The 20796-nt window shown below is 46.7% G+C and overlaps 1 protein-coding gene across 1 annotated transcript in view; it reads left to right on the top strand.

The window, feature by feature from the left end:
• LOC306923243 (neural-cadherin-like) overlaps window positions 1–20796 on the top strand; it is a gene marked incomplete at its 3' end in the record, with an annotated part of 255371 nt that overhangs the window by 189839 nt on the left and 44736 nt on the right. Inside the window, exons 12-13 of the mRNA XM_079501275.1 lie at window positions 10494–10661; window positions 18900–19149. Coding sequence (XP_079357401.1) covers window positions 10494–10661; window positions 18900–19149 — 418 coding nt within the window. The remainder of the gene's footprint in view (window positions 1–10493; window positions 10662–18899; window positions 19150–20796) is intronic.

The following is a 20796-nucleotide window of genomic DNA, read 5'->3' as shown; positions in this document are numbered from 1 at the left end:
TTTTAAGCATTATGTTATGCTTTAGCTATTGAAAAAAACTTCTGCTATTTTTTTTTAAATCATGAAAATGTGCCTCAAATCTTTGAAAATATATTCTTTCAGAGTTTAAAATTTTAACTCAAATCTTTGCTTCTGGGGGGGGGGGGGGGGGGTGCGCGGTCCCTGGAACAACATATTTTCAGATGGGGGGTCGGCGGCATATTACATCAAATTTTTGGGGTCCTTGACATGAAATGTTGAGAACCACTGATACAGAAACATGAGGTTTTCAGAAAAAAAATTACATTTTTAAAAGACATTTTTTAAATTTCCCATTCAGCATTGAATGTTACATGGTTGGCCTAAGGGACCAATTAAACACTACACTATATTATATACTTCTTATGTACGATGAATACCGAAAATAGCTCGTCTAGCTCACAACTCGTCGCATCCCAGGAGGTTGGACCAATACGGCAACCTATGGAAGACGGCGGATTAAAAGACAGCGGATGAAAGCAAGATGCTGTGCAACATGTTGTGAAAAAAACAGCATTCCCCACACAATCTCTGGGGGCAAGATACTTACAGGGATAACGTAAATCTACAAAGAGTCAGAAATAGCTTTGTTGTCACGTTACAGGTGTAAAACAGGGGTTGAAATGTGTTAATAATTCAAATAATTCTAGTGGAGTAAAAAGTACAATATTTGCCTCTGGGAACATCACTAACAGTAAAGTGATGTTGAAGTATAACCTCAAAATGTTACTCCAAAATTGTACTTAAGTACAGTACTTGAGTAAATGTACTTGGTTTACATTCCACCACTGCCATCCATCCATCTTCAACCGCTTATCCGTAGTCGGGTCACGGGGGCAACAGCTCCACCAGAGTGCTCCAGACTTCCCTCTCCAGAGCAACATTAGTGACTTCCTCCTGGGGGATTCCGAGACGTTCCAAGGCCAGTGAGTCGATGTGTTTCCTCCAACTGCGCCTTGGTCTGCCCCGGGGTCTCCTCCCAGTGGGCCGTGCGTCGAGGACCTCCCTAGGGAGACGCCCGAGAGGCATCCTAACCAGATGCCCAGGGGTCTCCTCCCAGTGGGCCGTGCGTCGAGGACCTCCCTAGGGAGACGCCCGAGAGGCATCCTAACCAGATGCCCCAGGGTCTCCTCCCAGTGGGCCGTGCGACGAGGACCTCCCTAGGGAGACGCCCGAGAGGCATCCTAACCAGATGCCCAGGGGTCTCCTCCCAGTGGGCCGTGCGTCGAGGACCTCCCTAGGGAGACGCCCGAGAGGCATCCTAACCAGATGCCCCAGGGTCTCCTCCCAGTGGGCCGTGCGTCGAGGACCTCCCTAGGGAGGCGCCCGAGAGGCATCCTAACCAGATGCCCCAGGGTCTCCTCCCAGTGGGCCGTGCGTCGAGGACCTCCCTAGGGAGACGCCCGAGAGGCATCCTAACCAGATGCCCCAGGGTCTCCTCCCAGTGGGACGTGCGTCGAGGACCTCCCTAGGGAGACGCCCGAGAGGCATCCTAACCAGATGCCCCGGGGTCTCCTCCCAGTGGGACGTGCGTCGAGGACCTCCCTAGGGAGACGCCCGAGAGGCATCCTAACCAGATGCCCCAGGGTCTCCTCCCAGTGGGACGTGCGTCGAGGACCTCCCTAGGGAGACGCCCGAGAGGCATCCTAACCAAATGCCCCGGGGTCTCCTCCCAGTGGGCCGTGCATCGAGGACCTCCCTAGGGAGGCGCCGAGAGGCATCCTAACCAGATGCCCGAACCACCTCAGCTGGCTCCTTTCCAGGCGAAGGAGCAGCGGTTCTACTCCGAGTCTCTCTCGTGTGACTGAACTTCTCACCCAACTCTAAGGGAGATGCCAGCCACCCGTCGAAGAAAACTCATTTTGGCTGCTTGTATTCGCGACCTTATTCTTTCGGTCATGACCCACACTTCATGACCATAGGTGAGAGTAGGAACGAAGATTGCTCGGTAGACAGAGCTTTGTCTTCTGGCTCAACTCTCTTTTCGTCACAACAGTGCGGTACAGCGACTGCAATACCGCCCCTGCCGCTCCGATTCTCCGGCTGATCTCCTTCTCCGTCCTCCCCTCACTCGTGAACAAGACCCACCACTGCCATGTTGACTCATATGAGGATGTCAGAATGAAGGAATGGGGTGAGAGTGATTGTCACACCTGTAGGGAGACGGTACTCAGCGCTCCCCCAGGGTCTGGCAAGACAAAATCGTTGCTGTCTGCTATAGAAACCTCATATTTCCATATTTCAATTTGATTTCGATATGTTTTATGTTTTTGTTTCGTAAAGTAACGCCCTACTTTATCATGCAATCGTGTCACAGAACAGTTGTGAAAATTGCAGATCTGTAAGCTCACAACGCGTCGCCTTGTTAGCTTACAGTTTGGCAATTCTTCCATTTTTTAAAGTTTTTATTAATAATAAAAAAGGAATGTTTTTTGACATACGATGTTTCCACCCAACAGCAACGAAATGTAATCCTTCTGATCACAGCTTGTCAGCAAGACATGGTGCTGCGTTCACAACAGCAACGTGTGGGAGTGACGATTGAGAAAGATATAAGGGAAATATAATGGCTGGGGTTATAAAGAACAGGGAGCCGGCTGACAGTTCCATTACAAGCAGGAATTGTGTGGTAGAAATACAGGTTCTGTGGAAATGGTGTGAAACACAAACACGTGATTGATGGATGCTTCACTTCACTTCATTGGAGTGCTGAAAAAAGTTGGAGCTCAGCTCAACTTGGGCGACTGTGGCTCAGGAGGTACAGTAGAGCAGGTCGTCCAATGATCCATGGGTCGGCGGTTCGAATCCCGGCTCCTCCTGTCTACATGTCGAAGTGTCCTTGGGCAAGACACTGAACCCCAAATTGCTCCCGATGTGCTGGTTGGTACCTTGCATGGCTTCCGTCGCCATCGGTAAAGGTGTGTGAGCAGAGCAGCAGATACTATGGGCATTAGTTAACCCATTGTGACCTGAGATCAGATTCTAAAAATGTCTTCTACACCCTGACAGTTTTCTGAAAAAGCTATGTTTCTATGTCAGTCGTTCTTCGATTTTTCAAAAATAGCAGACCTACAAGCTCGTAGCGCCACTCGGTGGCGCGCTATGAGCTTGTATATCTGCTATTTTTCAATAGCTAATGCATAACATAATGCTAACACCAAAAGGGGTTCCCGCCCAAAATGGGGTAAGGTGCAAGAAAACACACAAAAAAAAGGTCAGGGGAAAAAATTGGTTCAGTAAAAAGTGCAAAATGTCAGCATCTGTGTCTACTGCTACTCGACTGCATAATCCACATAAGGTTAGCGGACACTGGATTTTAATGTTTATTTAGAGCACTTATGACGTACATCGTTTGCCAGCATTAAAGTCTATGGACTTTAATGTATGTTTAGGCCATAAGACATCATGTGGCCGTATAAATACAGTCGGCGCCCCTCACTTCACACAAGTGTGATTAAAAAAATAAAAATAAAATCTAAATATTTGAGAACATTTCTAACATGTCATTACTATACTATTACAGATGTTCAATGCAGAATATTGATTGGTGGAAAAAAGCATTGAAGTTGATTGAATTTCAACAATCCTCATGTCAACAGGGTTTGATCTTGTTGTACCTCCACAAATCCATGGTCAAATTCTGATTCTGTTTGGCACATAATTCTTTGTTTGTTTGCATGATTATTAATTTCACTCTTCACTATTCTGCTTCAAAGTACAATGTAACATCTGTGTTAAAAAGTCCTAAAGGAAGAAAGGCAGAAGGATTAAACGGGTGAATCAATGAATGAATCGATACATAAAGTGTGCCATTTAGTCACTGTGAATGGAGCAGCTCTAGGGACTTCACACTGATTAGAATCTTTGCTTTCTGTCTTCAGTCTTTGGAAAAGAGTTGTACTTGCCCAAAAATAGTAATAGCCAATGTCCTCAGGAAGAAAAGTAACAGTCAATTATCCAACTGCCAGGATAAGCAGGGAGCTACTAGCTAGGTGTTGGACACTGTGAAATCTGAACAAGGCACACAATTTGCAATTAAGCATTTTGCAGAACAGAACAGAGTAAACAGCAGGAAGACTAGTCAACAACAAACCGGGTAATTGGTCACATAAGTAGAGTGTAAAGAAAACAGTGAAGCGCTACAAAGTAATTTAAAACTGAGAGCTATTGTGCGTGCGTGCGTGCGTGCGTGAGAGAGAGAGATAGAGAGACACTACTGTATAGTTCCAAACATTACTGTATACTGTTGGTTCAAACACTAATAGTTCCAAACATTACTGTATAGGTTCAAACACTAATAGTTCCAAGCATTATTAAATCATAGTTAAAACCTCTACTGTATAGTTACAAAAACTACTTCATACTGTAGTTCCAAACATTGAATACTCATAATGAGTGTTGATGAAGCATGTTCGATCAAAGAGTGTCGTAACTCTCTCCTCTCTCCATTCTACAAATGCCTAGTAGTTCTCAAACATTTTAATGTCAAAGACCCCAAAACTGATCAGCATGGCAGCGGGTCCACATCTGAAGATGTTTTGTGACAAGGACCCCCAGAAGAGAAGATTTGTGTTGTCAACATGATTAAATGTTTTACAAACACATTCAAGATTTTTCAAAAATGTTCGACAATCTTTTTTGAGGACCCCCTTGAAAACAAGTTGCTGCAACTCAAGGGACTATCCTCCAGGGAAATGTCAAAATAAAATAAACAGATGTACAAGCTTGCAGCACGGCACAAAGTGATGCTTGTGTATCTTTTAATAGCCAACGCTAAAATCTAAAATGATGCTTTCCTGGTTTTAATGGGTTGCCATGCTATCAAAATATCATTCTTAGCATTATTTTGTGGACAAGCAGACAGTATGTCCAGCCATTGAAAGGAGAGTTCTGCCAATGAGGGGGCAGAAAACTGCCCGCTCACGTGGTTCATGTAACTTGTTTATCACTCTAAAGCCCATAGACTCCAATGCATTCTGTAAACTTCCGGTTCAGGCCTTTTGTCACTCTTTGCCAATAGAAGTCTATGTAGAAGAGCCACCATTGGACTGGCCCCATCAATTGAATGGCGTTGTTGTAACTCTCTCATCTATACGACTCTGAGTATGTCTTCTATCTTGTAACCAAGTATCCAGCATATATTCTCATAGTATACCATCTATCGGTAATAGATGATAAGAAGTGATACATGGAATGAGGAGTGCTGAGGATGGCGTCTGAAGAGAGGTGAGTTTTCACTCACAGTGTAGTGGTTTGAATAGGAGGCGGGCAGCACTCAGACACCAGGGAAGATGGGAACACAAAAGGGTTAGAGATGTGAAAATGTAGGGAGCTTGAAGACCAGAAAGATGTACTTTTATTAAGTAGGGTCAGAGGTATATAATTATTGGTTCTTGGCAGAGCAAAACTTGCGTTGTAGACAGAGAAGTAGAGAAGCTCAGATGAAAAGGGTGCAAAATGGCACCACTAGTGTGTTTATAGAGTTTTAGAATGCCTTGCCCAATGGATAAGACAGACTGACACATAAACACATAAAAACACACATAAAAGGCTTGGGAAATAATACTTATATGCAGTTTGATATAAGTGAACCACTTTCTGTACGGTTTGAGCTGTTGGATTTGTGGTATAATTCACTACATGTTGAGATTACAAGTTCTACGGAAAAGTCCTGCTGCACACCTACAAAGGACAGGTGCGTCGGATAACAGGAACTGATAGGTAAAAAAAAGAGAATCCTGCACACTGTCTTCACTTAGGTTGGATTTTATTGCAACGTTTCGGTCGTCAGACCGATGCCTGATGAAGGTCTGACGACCGAAACGTTGCAATAAAATCCAACCTAAGTGAAGACAGTGTGCGGAATTCTCTTTTTTCTACCTATCAGAGATAGATTCAGAAAACTGTGATTATGACATTAAACTATAGGCCCACTCAACCAAAGCATCTACAAGATACATTTAATTAAAAATGGGCATCAAACCCCACTGAAATATACTGTTTTACTGATAAAGTTGTTTCCACATTGGCAAGATTAATCATAATCCCCTTGATCCAAATAGAGTCAGATCATTAGGCACAAATCCATGTTGCGTCCTTGGATCAGATGTACAAAGAAAAAGCACTCCAATCCTTTCATGAAAGGATTCAATCTGTAAAAATGAACATTCTCTCGTCCCAAGACTCCTGTTTTTGGTTTTTGTTTCAAGATCTCCTCGCAAAATATCCCAACACAATTCTCTGGGTGGGACGCAATTATATCGAGGTTCACTTGGCAAGGGAACAACAAAAACAACAAATGTATAACCAACCATGCGACTCCCAGAGGAAGGAAGGCAGTATGGACCAGAGCCCTGCGCCGCGCGGGACTGTTTTCCTAGTCCCATTCCCACTGGAAGGAAGGCAGTATGGAGAGCCCTGCATGGGACTGTTCTCCTAGTCCAAAGGAAGGAAGGCAGTATGGAGAGCCCTGCATGGGACTGTTCTCCTAGTCCAAAGGAAGGAAGGCAGTATGGAGAGCCCTGCGCGGGACTGTTCTCCTAGTCCAAAGGAAGGAAGGCAGTATGGAGAGCCCTGCATGGGACTGTTCTCCTAGTCCAAAGGAAGGAAGGCAGTATGGAGAGCCCTGCGCGGGACTGTTTTCCTAGTCCCATTCCCACTGGATTCCCGACCGTTCCCACCTACTCCCACAGTAGTTTCATCATTCCTACCACCTGCATTATATTGTTGACCACCCGCTTAGGCCCACAGCAAAGTTTAAGTAACATCTGGTCCTGAAGTATTTCCATTGGGACCCAAATACTAACAGAAAGAGAGAGGCCATTACAGCACAGTGGACTGTGCTCGTAGCGAGTGGCACGCTTTGAGCTTGTAGATCTGCTATTTTTCAATAGCTAAAGTATAACAGAACAGAACCAGCTCAGTGGCCTTGTGGTTAGAGTGTCCGCCCTGAGACTGGGAGTTCGCGGTTCAATCCCCGCCCGGTGTGTGACGACGACGACGACGATGATGATGATGATGATGATGGTTATTAAATGACCCACTAGATGTTGATGACCCAGTTTCTGAACAATGTTTTAGGAGCCTGTTTGTCAGACTTAAACAGGGCTATTGTTTCCAGACTGTCTAATGGCTTCATGGCAAAATACATCTCACTCCACAAAGTATGTTAAAAAAATAAATGGGGAATAAATGGGCGGGGGCATGGTGGCACAGTTTGCTCGCCTCACAGCTAAAAGGTCCTGGGTTCGATTCCCGCTCGGGACGCTGTGGGTGCTGGCGGCGTGTTTCCTCCTCCGCGTCATCAGTGCCCATACCCGAGGCGGGGTTGGCGAAAGGGCCTTTCTGTGTGGAGTTTGCATGTTCTCCCCGTGTCCCCTAGGGTAGGTACCCTCACAAAAAACATGCAGTAATCCTGGTCTCTAAACTGCCTCCCCCTGGCCAGCCGGGGCGCCTGATGGAGGGGAAAGGAGCTGGTTGGAAATTGGAATAACGTGTTCCTTCCACGCGCTACGTCCAACCAGGGAAACTCCCCCCTGTCAGGTGTAAAGGAAGGAGCAACTTGGACACCCAGGCATGAAGGAAGCATGAGTTCGTGCAGATCTACAAGCTCATAGCACGCCACCGAGTGGCGCGCTATGAGCTTGTAGGTCTGCTATTTTTGAAAAATCGAAGAACGACTGACATAGAAACATAGCTTTTTCAGAAAACTGTCAGGATGTAGAAAAACGTTTGCTGTTTTGCACATTTATTCTAGGGAAAGTTGACTTTTATCCAGGCCACTTCAACAAACATTTAGTGTACTGGGGATAAATCACTTTTACTACAAATTAAATTGGGTTTCTTATGTATAACAGTCACAGCCACCCGGGAGTGAACTAATTAATAGAGTCTTTGTTGTTTTGCTGTCGTGGTGGTGGTGGTGGTGGTTGTGTGTGTGTGTGTGTGTGTGTGTGTGTGTGTGTGTGTGTGTGTGTGTGTGTGTGTGTGTGTGTGTGTGTGTGTGTGTGTGTGTGTGTGTGTGTGTGTGTGTGTGTGTGTGTGTGTGTGTGTATATTTTATAAAATGTCAAAATGTAGATCTTGCCCCATCTCTCTCAGCGTCCCAACGTGCATCTTTGTTTACGTTCCTCCTTTCAGATTCGAAGGGAAGGGTTTGAAGTCCTCTAATGCTATTTGGTCAAATCTTCTCAACTATATCCTCTAAATAAATAATTGCAAAAATAAAATAAATACAGTATGGTTTTTATTGCATGTTAAAAGGTCATAATGCGCTACAGTAATAGAATTGTTTGATGCAATTATTTGCTTGGATAGAATATTGCAGTTGATACATGAAAGGTTAAGTATCAATAATTGAATGCTGATATTAACAGTTAGCAAAAAGCATTCGTATGAGAGTCACATTAGCCTAATTGCCTCATTTCAAAAATACTGTTTCTCAATTAAAAGCAAATGTCACAGCAGTTCTAGTTTATAATGATATCAACATTCTCCTCAGGTCAGGTATTGCAAAAATGTGCATGAACTTCTTAATACCACACTTGTATTTTGTTATCCAGAGGAAGGTGGCGGTGGCTCAGGGGTAGAGTGTCTGGATGGTAACCGTAAGGTTGCCAGTTCGAACCCGGGCTCCCCCAGAGTCACTGTCGAAGTGTCCTTGAGCAAGACACTGAACCCCTAATTGCTCCTGATGTGCTGGTTGGTACCTTGCATGGCTTCCGCTGCCATCTGTGTATGAATGGGTGAATGCAATGCACAATCTCTGTAAAGCGCCTTGGATAAAGGCGATATATAAATGCACCATTTACCATTTAAAGAGAAAGGTGTGTCTGCAGTGTGCAGGTGTTTACGGAACGCCGCGTCAATGGGAATGCCTTTGTATGAGAACACTTATACGAGCAGGCTTTGTCCCCTCTATGTCAGGGATGGGGAAGCGAGCAGGCTTTGTCCCCTCTATGTCAGGGATGGGGGAGCGAGCAGGCTTTGTCCCCTCTATGTCAGGGATGGGGGAGCGAGCAGGCTTTGTCCCCTCTATGTCAGGGATGGGGGAGCGAGCAGGCTTTGTCCCCTCTATGTCAGTGATGGGGGAGCGAGCAGGCTTTGTCCCCTCTATGTCAGGGATGGGGGAGCGAGCAGGCTTTGTCCCCTCTATGTCAGGGATGGGGGAGCGAGCAGGCTTTGTCCCCTCTATGTCAGGGATGGGGGAGCGAGCAGGCTTTGTCCCCTCTATGTCAGGGATGGGGGAGCGAGCAGGCTTTGTCCCCTCTAAGTCAGGGATGGGGGAGCGAGCAGGCTTTGTCCCCTCTATGTCAGGGATGGGGGAGCGAGCAGGCTTTGTCCCCTCTAAGTCAGGGATGGGGGAGCGAGCAGGCTTTGTCCCCTCTATGTCAGGGATGGGGGAGCGCACCTTTTGCTCCCCTCAACATGTCATGTATGTCAGGGATGAGGGGAGCACTTAAATTTGTTCCACAAGTGCAAAAAACAGTCTGGCATGGCTTTCCAGCTCTGAGAGAAGGCTTATTGACACACAAGGCCATTTATATAATGGTGCGTTTATATACCTGTAGCGCTTTTATCCAAGGTGCTTTATTGTGCATTACATTCACCCATTCACACAAACATGCATACACCGATGGCGGAGGAAACCATGCAAGGCACCAACCTGCTCATCGGGACCATGTTGAGGTTCAGCGTCTTGCGTAAGCTGGTCAAGGACACTTCAACACTAACTCTGGGGGATCACGGTTCCTAAGCAGTCGCTCTACCGCTGAGCCACTGCCGCCAGCCTAAGTGGCTGGTTGCACACTGCAGATGCACCCTGATGACTGACTGACTGACTGACTGACTGACTGACTGACTGACTGACTGGCTGACTAACTGACTGACTGACTGACTGACTGACTGACTGGCTGACTGACTGACTGACTGACTGACTGACTGACTGACTGACTGACTGACTGGCTGGCTGACTGACTGACTGACTGACTGACTGGCTGACTAACTGACTGACTGACTGACTGACTGACTGACTGCTGTGTCACTACGCAGCCACTACTCTGTGGAATGCACTCCCTCCAGCCCTGAAATCCCTACATTCTATTACAAGATTTAGGAAAGACTTGAAATCATGGCTCCATCTACACACTAACTGGTCGTAGTTAGTTTCCGACCCTGGATAGCCCATCTCCCATGCTCTAGAGTCTGGACTATTCTCTCAGGGTACCTCTTGTCCTATGTATATAGCTCCCAGCCTTATATATAAGGATTAATTGTTATATGTTTCATGGTTGTTTTGTTTGTACAGTATGTTTGTGTATAGTTTCATGTTACAAAGTGGACTGGACCACAATGGAAACAAGCAAAGGCTTTTTTGTGTCTAAGTCCATTTGGCGTTTTTTAAAATGATATCATTTTCTGTAATTTTCTTATACTGCCAATAAAGTATTCTATCTATCTATCTATGTGTCATTGCAGAGGACCTACATCACCAGGGACATCGTCGCCACGGACGGGGGCAACCGCAGCACGTCTGTGGAGCTGGCGGTCACCATCACCAACATCAAGAACCAGCCGCCTCAGTGGGAGAGAGAGCGCTACCATGTGGTCATTGCTGAGAACACCGCCAGAGACACAGCCATAGTGGTACGGTATGGGCAGGTGCCAGTGGTGTTTGAAGTACCCTGAGTTTTTTTTACTTAACCCTCGTAGCGCGCCACTCGGTGGCGCGCTATGAGCTTGTAGGTCTGCTATTTTTCAATAGCTAAAGCATAACATAATGCTAACACCAAAAGGGGTTCCCGCCCAAAATGTGTTAAAAGTAGCAATACTACAGTAGTTCTCAAACTGTGGGTTGGGACCTGCAGGAGGGGGGGTCCCCAAATGACTTTGGAGGGGGTCCCACTCCCCAGGAGGGGGGTCCCCAAATGACTTTGGAGGGGGTCCCACTCCCCAGTTGATTTGCTTATGTGCAACATTGTTTTCCGTGAGGCTGTTGTGCAGCTTCTAGCCATTTTCACAATATTTATCTGTGGAACTGGAACCGAGTCAAACTAAATGTTATGCTTCAAATCTACAATTCCAAGTGGTTGTCAGTTGAAATGAATGGAATATGTTGAGGGGGTGTGGCCTGAAACGATTGAGAACCACTGCACACATAGAAACTAAAAATATTTCTGGCACTAAACTATGCTTTGAAAGTACCAAAGGTAACTCATTGTGGAGAATGTCTCACATTTTTGGCAAATTATTCAAACGTTTACCTTCCTCCACGACTTTGTAGTGCATGCTGTGCCTGCTATATAATGCCTGTAATTTGTCTGCAGGCACATTGAGCAGTCAAATTACACTCACTGCATGTTGTCTTTGTGCTAAAACTAATTTAAAAGTCGTGACAATGACATCCTATCTTAACATTCAAAATGTTTCCCGGCAGAAAAATACGGCATGGAAGGGAAATAGTTTTTTTCTGTATATTATGGCCATTTCAGACCATCTTAGTTTTCATCAACAACAATTTAACTCATTTTTTTCAGTTGTATTTATAAAAGTGCATACATCATACATCATACATCATACATGTACAGTGACAACTGAAAATACTTGAAGATATACTTTTTTAAATGTCCTTACACCTTAACCCATTCTGGGCGGGAACCCCTTTTGGTGTTAGCATTACATTATGCTTTAGCTATTGAAAAATAGCAGATCTACAAGCTTGTAGCGCGCCACTCAGTGACGCGCTACGAGTTTGTAGATCTGCTATTTTTGAAAAATCGAAGAACGACTGTCATAGAAACATAGCTTTTTCAGAAAACTGTCAGGATGTAGAAGACATTTTTAGAATCTGATCTCAGGTCAAAATGGGTTAAATCCTTAAAAAAGGTTACCTGTCAGTCATCTGTCAGATAACCCTCAGGAAACCAAATGTGCATAAATAATACTATAATATTGTATGCATTTTATGTCCATCACAAGTAACATTTTTAAGACAATAGACATGATCAGCAAAGTTATTGCACAATCAGTATAAGTGTCATATGTGACAAAGGATAGATAATGATGACATCAATTATTTATGTATTTATGTATTTAGATAACTCCATACATTAAATGTTTCTCATACTGTAGATCAAATCTGACCTTACCCCCCCCCTAGGGGACAAGACCGGGACATTAACCCATTTTGGGCGGGAACCCCTTTTGGTGTTACCGTGTTAGCATTATGTTATGCTTTAGCTATTGAAAAATAGCAGATCTACAAGCTCATAGCGCGCCACCGAGTGGCGCGCTACGAGCTTGTAGATCTGCTATTTTTGAAAAATCGAAGAACGACTGACATAGAAACATAGCTTTTTCAGAAAACTGTCAGGATGTAGAAGACATTTTTAGAATCTGATCTCAGGTCAAAATAGGTTAATTTACAATTACAATTTAGGCATTTAGCAGACGCTCTTAATCCAGAGCGACTTACAATAAGCAAGAACAAAAGCATGGGAATACATCACATATGTAAAAAGCATTTATCGCGAAACATGCGTAAGCTAAGAACGTGACTAGAACATATCTATATAATGACACTATACATATAAACTATAACTAGAACATATCTATATAATGACACTATACATATAAACTACACATATATGCTATACTATGCTGTACATATATACTATGAAGTGCTATGACTACTATACACTATATACTATGAAGTGCTATGACTACATACAATGCACTTATTGTGCTGTCTACATGACATGCTATAAGTCTGTTTCAAATGCTATATAAGTCTAAGAAGTGCTGTCTAAGGGGGGTAGGGTAAGTGCTATGGGCCATGATGGAGTCTGAAAAGGTGGGTTTTCAGACTACGGCGGAAGATCGGGAGTGATGCTGCAGTTCTGATTGCAACGGGAAGTGCATTCCACAGTTTTGGGGCCAGAAGGGAGAAGAGTTTGGGACGTGTGGAGCGTTGTCCCGGCGTTTTTAGTGAGGGTACTTCCAGCTTCCCTGCGTTGGCTGATCTGAGTGCGCGGGAGGGTTTGTAGGGTTCAATCATGCTGGCAAGATATGGGGGAGCCATACCTTTGGTTGCTTTAAATGCCAACATCAGGGTTTTGTATTCTGTGCGGGCAGCGACCGGGAGCCAGTGCAGGGAGCGGAGCAGGGGGGAGACATGTGAGAATTTTGGCTGGTTGAAGACCAAGCGAGCTGCGGCATTTTGGATCAGTTGGAGAGGCTTCAGTGCACATGCCGGTAGGCCAGTAAGGAGAGAGTTACAATAGTCAAGTTTTGACAGGACTGTTGTCTGGATTAGGAGCTGGGATGATTCCTGGGTGAGGAACGGTCTAATTCGTCGTATGTTATAGAGTGTGAACCTACAGGATCGAGTGACAGCTGTGATGTGAGTTTTGAACGAGAGCTGACTGTCCAGGACAACACCAAGGTTCCTGGCTGTTGGGACAGACGTTACCAGGGCGTTGTCTACGGAAATAGTTAGCTCCCGCATCGGGCAGGACTTAGCTGGGAAGAAGAGAAGCTCAGTCTTGTCTGGGTTCAGCTTGAGGTGGTTGGAGGACATCCACTGTGAGATGTCAGCCAGGCAAGCAGTGATGCGCTCTTCCACCTGGGTGGCAGAGGGGGGGAAGGATAGAAACAGTTGTGTGTCATCGGCATAACAGTGATAGGATATATTGTGAGCAGAGATGATAGTGCCAAGGGATTTTGTGTACAGTGAGAAAAGGAGGGGACCAAGTACAGATCCCTGTGGGACCCCAGTTTGGAGGGTTCGGGGGGATGATAACAGACCTTTCCAGGAGACCTGGTAGGTCCGGTCGGTGAGGTAAGAGGAGAACCACTTTAGTGCCGTCCCGCCGATGCCTAGATCCGCTAGGGTGTCTAGGAGCAGCTGGTGGTTCACTGTGTCAAATGCTGCTGATAGGTCTAGGAGAATCAGGACTGCGGAGTGGGAAGCAGCCTGGGCAGCATGTAGTGCTTCTGTGACTGCCAGCAGGGCAGTTTCTGTGGAGTGGGCCTTTTTGAATCCGGACTGGTTGGGATCCAGCAGGTTGTTATGTGAGAGATGGAGAGAGAGCTGGTTGGAGACAACACGTTCAATGCTTTTTGATAGAAATGAAAGGAGTGATACCGGTCTGTAGTTCTTGACATCTGAGGGGTCAAGGGTTGGTTTCTTGAGGAGTGGTGTTACTCTGGCTGACTTGAGGGCAGATGGGACGCAGCCTGAGGTTACTGAGGTGTTGATGATGGAGGTGATGAAGGGGAGCAGATCAGGTGCGATGGTCTGGAAGATTGGAGACGGGACAGGGTCGAGAGGACAGGTGGTAGGTCTAGTGGAAGTCACTAGTTGTAGGACCTCGTCTGGGGAAAGAGGAGAGAAGGAGGACATACATGGTGTGTTGGGGTTAGTGTTGGTTGAGTCAGATGCCACTTTATGGGGGAGAGGGGGGAAGGAGCTGCTGATATCGTCAACCTTCTTCTCGAAGTAGTTGACAAAAACATCAGCAGTGAGGGATGAAGGTTGGGTGGGGGGAGGGGGCTTAAGGAGGGAGGAGAAAGTGGAGAAGAGCTTCCTTGGGTTAGAAGTACAGGATTGGATTTTGGTGTGGTAGAAAGAGGTTTTAGCAGTGGTTAGTGAGAGGGAGAAGGCAGAGAGGAGTGAGTGAAAGTGGGATAGGTCATCAGGTAGCTTTGTCTTGCGCCACTTCCTTTCGGCTGCTCTTAGAGGTGTTCGTTCAGATCTGAGAGTTTCAGATAACCAGGGAGCCGGTGGACATGAGCGAGCTGGCCTGGATGAGAGCGGGCAGTGTTGGTCGAATGCAGATGAGATAGAGGAGAGGAAGGATGAGGTTGCAGAGTCAGGTGAGAGAGAGAGGAAGGACTCCAGGGAGGGTAGAGAGGAGAGAATAGAGGATGAGAGGGAGGAGGGGTTTAGGGATTTGAGATTGCGTCGGGTGGTGACGTTAGGAGGGTTAGTGGGTTTAGGCGGGAGGGTGGAGAGAGAGAGGGAGAAGGCTATGAAGTGGTGGTCAGACCTAATTAACGGAGTAACAGAGAGTGTAGAGGGAGAGCAGGCTCTGGAGAACACAAGGTCCAAAACATTACCAGCCTTGTGAGTGGGAGGGGAGGGAGATAGAGAGAGGTCAAATGAGGCCAGAAGGGATGTAACGGGAAGATACTTCTCTGCTGTAGGTAGGTTGAAATCGCCCAGTAGGATCAGGGGGGTGCCATCTTCTGGAAATGAACTAATCAGGGAGTCTAGTTCTTCCAGGAAGTTCCCAAGAGTTCCTGGGGGGCGATAGAGGACAATGAGGGTGAGGGGGACTGGTTGTGATATTGAGATAGCATGGAATTCAAATGTGGACAGAGTTAAGGCTTGAGATCTGTCGCTCTCTGTAGTCGGTATGGGGTTAAACTAGAGGGAAGCAGATGGCTCTCATGTACAGTATGGTAGATTTGTTGGCAAGGACCTAGCAGGCTATGGGCTATTTAGATGAAGATAATGAGCTCCCAGTTGACACGCTCTGATTTTCCCTTCAGTTGTACTTAACGCTCTGGCACAGCTTCAGTCAAGAGGGTCAACTCTGCTTAGCCTTAATTCTGATCTTTTTCTGAGAGACTAAATGAAAACTATTTGACTCAATACATCTCCTATAGCGCTGGTTCTCAACGTGGCGTCTGACGACACCCCATGGGGTCCTTGAAAGGGGCTTCCAGGGGGTCCTTGCCCGGCTAAATGATTGATAACTAGAAAAAGTGCCCTTCTGGGCACAGGTCTCCACCAGGAGGATAGGACTGTGAGATGTTTGGAAAAATGTTTAGGAGTAATATAAACATGTTTGCCTTTGATGGCAATTGGATGATTTGAGGCATTTTGTTCCAAAAATGTGTTTTGCAAAAATCAACCTGTTGGTGGCGCTATAACACGCCAATATGAAAAGGGTGGGATATATTCCTCAGCCTAGTAAGAAAATGTGTGAAAGATTTCACGTAAATTGCATGCTGCGTTCATGATTTGAGGCTTATGTTCAAAACGGGGCAATCTTGCAAACTGTGAAAGCCAATTATAGCCAATTAGGATGGAATATGAAATATCGGACAGATCCGACTTGAGCACATGACCATAGAGATACTGTGTAACGATTTGTGAGATGTTTGGACAGAATCTGGAGGAGTAATATCAAAAAATGTGTTTTACAAAAGTCGGCCTCCTGGTGGCGCTATAAAAGGCAGATGCGGAAAATGCAGGTCAAAGGTTTGTCCTTGGCCTCTAGGGAGTGTGCATGCAACGTTTCACGCAGATCGGTGCAGTTTTAGGTACAAATTGTGAAAAGCTGCCTCATGGTGGCGCTATAACAGGCCGTTCTGGAAAATGCGGGGCAGAGGTTCATCATTGGCATCCAGGGAGTGTGTGTGCAAAGTTTGGCATCGACCGGGTTAACGGTGCCGGAGATTAGCTGGTAACGGACGGACGGAAGGACACACACACGGACGGACACACGGACGGAGTGCAAAACATACTCTCTCCCCATGCCTTCGGCCTGGTGGAGACAATTAGGAAGAATATACTGTAGCACTCAAATGCACCCTTACAGGTCTGTAATGAGTTTCATCTAACCCATTTTGGGCAGGAACCCCTTTTGGTGTTAGCATTATGTTATGCTTTAGCTATTGACAAATAGCAGACTTACAAGCTCATAGGAGCTTGTAGGTCTGCTATTTTTTTTTAAATCGTGAAAATATTTATTTCAGAAAACTGGAGGATTTAGAAGATTTTTTTTAAATTTTGAGGTCAGGCCTAAGTGGGCTAAGGCAGTGCTGTTTTTGGCAGCACATTTCTATTTTAGTTTTAGTCCATAGTCTTTGGAGTGAAACTTAATTTAGTCTTAGTCACATTTTAGTCACCTGGAATGTTTTAGTGTTAGTCTAGTTTCAGTCGACTAAATATCATGTTTGATTTAGTCGACTAAAATTAATTTTGGCGCGCCTAAATGCCGTCGTAATGGCTGATTTTACACTTGCTGAAAATAGCCGATCTGCAAGCTCACAACGTGTCGCAGTGTTGTGAGCTTGTAGATCGGCTATTTCTTTAGCACGCAACCAAGTGTAAAATGACTTATAGTGGATCTCTTGTCCACTAGTCCCTTCCCTTCCTTCCCATTTTAGTCTAGTTTTTATTTGTTGACGAAATTGTCAGTATATTTAGTCTTAGTTTTAGTCATCATAGCTTAGTTTTCATTTAGTTTCCATTTAGTTTCCGTCAGTGAAAACCCGTAGTTGACGAAAAATTTTCGTCATAATTTTAGTCAACGAAATCAACACTGCTAGATGCTGTAAATGTTTTAATTTCATTTATGTTTTTATTTTATTTTTATTTTTTAATTAAACATAGTTCTCTCTTATGTAATAATCTACATAGTCGTTCTGTCAGGACAGCTCATGAATGGATAGAATATATTTTTATTGAATATAAAATGAGCAATGTATTTATTATGGTTTGGCGATGATGAATTGGATCTGCTTTTTATGTACTCCGATAAAGCGCATCAGTCCCGACCCGAATCCCCCGTACATAAACAGCAGATCCAAAACGCCAGGTGGTAGCTGGGGTGGTGCAGGCGGAGGGTAGCTGGGGTGGTGCAGGCGGAGGGTAGCTGGGGTGGTGCAGGAGGAGGGTAGCTGGGGTGGTGCAGGCGGAGGGTAGCTGGGGTGGTGCAGGCGGAGGGTAGCTGGGGTGGTGCAGGGGGAGGGTAGCTGGGGTGGTGCAGGCGGAGGGTAGCTGGGGCGGTGCAGGCGGGTGGTAGCTGGGGTGGTGCAGGCGGAGGGTAGCTGGGGTGGTGCAGGCGGAGGGTAGCTGGGGTGGTGCAGGTGGAGGGTAGCTGGGGTGGTTCAGGCGGAGGGTAGCTGGGGTGGTGCAGGGGGAGGGTAGCTGGGGTGGTGCAGGCGGAGGGTAGCTGGGGTGGTGCAGGCGGAGGGTAGCTGGGGTGGTGCAGGCGGAGGGTAGCTGGGGTGGTGCAGGCGGAGGGTAGCTGGGGTGGTGCAGGTGGGTGGTAGCTGGGGTGGTGCAGGCGGAGGGTAGCTGGGGTGGTGCAGGCGGAGGGTAGCTGGGGTGGTGCAGGCGGAGGGTAGCTGGGGTGGTAGCTGGGGTGGTGCAGGCGGAGGGTAGCTGGGGTGGTAGCTGGGGTGGTGCAGGCGGAGGGTAGCTGGGGTGGTGCAGGCGGAGGGTAGCTGGGGTGGTGCAGGCGGAGGGTAGCTGGGGTGGTGCAGGCGGGTGCAGCACAGCAGTGTTTGCAAGACAGCAGTGGTGAGAGCAGCAGCAGCAGCAGCAAAGCAAGTGGGGAGCGATTAGTGCAAACTTCCAGATTTGCACTGATCAAAAAGATTACTATAACACGGAGGACAAAATTGCAGATCCCAATTTAATTGGCCGATTGGGATCCCTGCAGTGTATATCAAATGCACGTCCTTCAAATTAACCCATTTTGGGCGGGAACCCCTTTTGGTGCATTCAAGCATTCTGTTATACTTTAGCTATTGAAAAATAGCAGATCTACAAGCTCATAGCACGCCACCGAGTGGCGCGCTATGAACTTGTAGGTCTGCTATTTTTTGAAAAATCGTAAAAATGCGGCACAAATCTTTGAATATGTATATATTCTTTCAGAGCGAATGTTTTTTTTATTTTGACGTCAGGCCTAAATGGGTTAAAAAGGTTTATAATCACTCTGGGCTCGGCTTTCACCCCTTAACTATAGCCTTGGATCAAGACCATCATGCTTGTATTTTATCAAGTCTGATGTTTGCTTTTGTATCTTAGTCAGCCCCTTCACCATAAGAAAACAATAACCCAGCGACGTTGACTCCTTTCAGACGATCAAAGCCACCTCTCAGCTCGGGGACCCGCGGGTCACCTACAACCTGGAGGACGGCATGGTCCCAGAGACCAACATGCCAGTGCGCTTCTACCTGTCCCCCAACCGGGACGACGGCTCCGCTTCCATCCTGGTGTCCGAGCCGCTGGACTACGAGACTACGCCATTTTTCTCGCTGCGTGTGCGGGCTCAGAATGTGGCGGCGGTGCCTCTGGCCGCGTTCACCACCGTTTATGTCAATGTTACAGGTACGCCGTCGCTAATTGTCTGTGTACCACTACTCGTTAGGCAGGCAGACATGAGAACGCTGCCAAGTTGACACTGACTGAACTGTTCCAGGTTTTCAGTGTAATTCTGTAATGTTATGTTCAGCTGAAAAAAGGGAATGCTTAGGTTTTATGTCCTACTTGGGATTCGAACCTCGGTATCCCGGTATCTGCTCTGGTGGCTCAGTGGTAAAGACCCTGCACACCACTGAGTAGTGCTCTGGTGGCTCAGTGGTAAAGACCCTGCACACCACTGAGTAGTGCTCTGGTGGCTCAGTGGTAAAGACCCTGCACACCACTGAGTAGTGCTCTGGTGGCTCAGTGGTAAAGACCCTGCACACCACTGAGTAGTGCTCTGGTGGCTCAGTGGTAAAGACCCTGCACACCACTGAGTAGTGCTCTGGTGGCCCAGTGGTAAAGACCCTGCACACCACTGAGTAGTGCTCTGGTGGCTCAGTGGTAAAGACCCTGCACACCACTGAGTAGTGCTCTGGTGGCTCAGTGGTGAAGACCCTGCACACCACTGAGTAGTGCTCTGGTGGCTCAGTGGTAAAGACCCTGCACACCACTGATTAGTGCTCTGGTGGCTCAGTGGTAAAGACCCTGCACACCACTGAGTAGTGATCTGGTGGCTCAGTGGTAAAGACCCTGCACACCACTGAGTAGTGGTCTGGTGGCTCAGTGGTAAAGACCCTGCACACCACTGAGTAGTGCTCTGGTGGCTCAGTGGTAAAGACCCTGCACACCACTGAGTAGTGCTCTGGTGGCTCAGTGGTAAAGACCCTGCACACCACTGAGTAGTGATCTGGTGGCTCAGTGGTAAAGACCCTGCACACCACTGAGTAGTGCTCTGGTGGCTCAGTGGTAAAGACCCTGCACACCACTGAGTAGTGCTCTGGTGGCTCAGTGGTAAAGACCCTGCACACCACTGAAGTAATTGAACTAACCAGAGAGAAGAGTGCTTCTCCTCTCCCTATAGAGCCCATAAACAAACGTACTAGACTTGACTTAAATACTTAGGCAAAAACACTCAGAATGAAGTCGACAGCAGACAGGCAAATTTTGCGGAGTCCAGATTTATTTGCACAGAGTGCAAAACACAGATCAGCACCATGGCCTGATCCATGTACCCATCCTTCAGCCTCACGGCTTCCGGAGACTAAAGGCCTATTCATAGTCTGGATTTTCGGTGGTGAGGTGACCACCTCTCCGGTGGTGAGCTGACCACCGGAGCTGAAATAACGTTGAGCGGTGGTGAGTAAAAACAGAGAGAAGGGCTGGAGCGGTGGCGGTGGTTTGCTCTTCACCGCGGCTTGTGACGTCATGTTGTAGTTCGGTGGTCACCTAACCACCAAAAATCCAGACTATGTATGAGCCTTAACTCACAGACAGACAGTTCTGACAGTTTATAAAGAAGCCCAATACACATGTCACCAACACAATTGGCCCGTGTTCGGGGGAGGGAAGCCAGGCTGCGGTGGCACCTGGTTGTCAGCGGGGAGTAGGACGAAGGCTCTCTACGTCCTCATTGTGGGGGGGCTCCTCACTGGCAGGTGAGTCAGTAGACAAGATTAGTGACAACACAGAAATGTGTATGGGGAGGAATACATTGGCATAAACGACTAAATT

The sequence above is a fragment of the Electrona antarctica genome (assembly GCF_951216825.1).
Source record: "Electrona antarctica genome assembly, chromosome: 5".
Lineage (NCBI taxonomy): Eukaryota > Metazoa > Chordata > Actinopteri > Myctophiformes > Myctophidae > Electrona > Electrona antarctica.
Note: the sequence above shows the minus strand (reverse complement) of the source record. Positions and strands in the feature narration are given on the sequence as shown.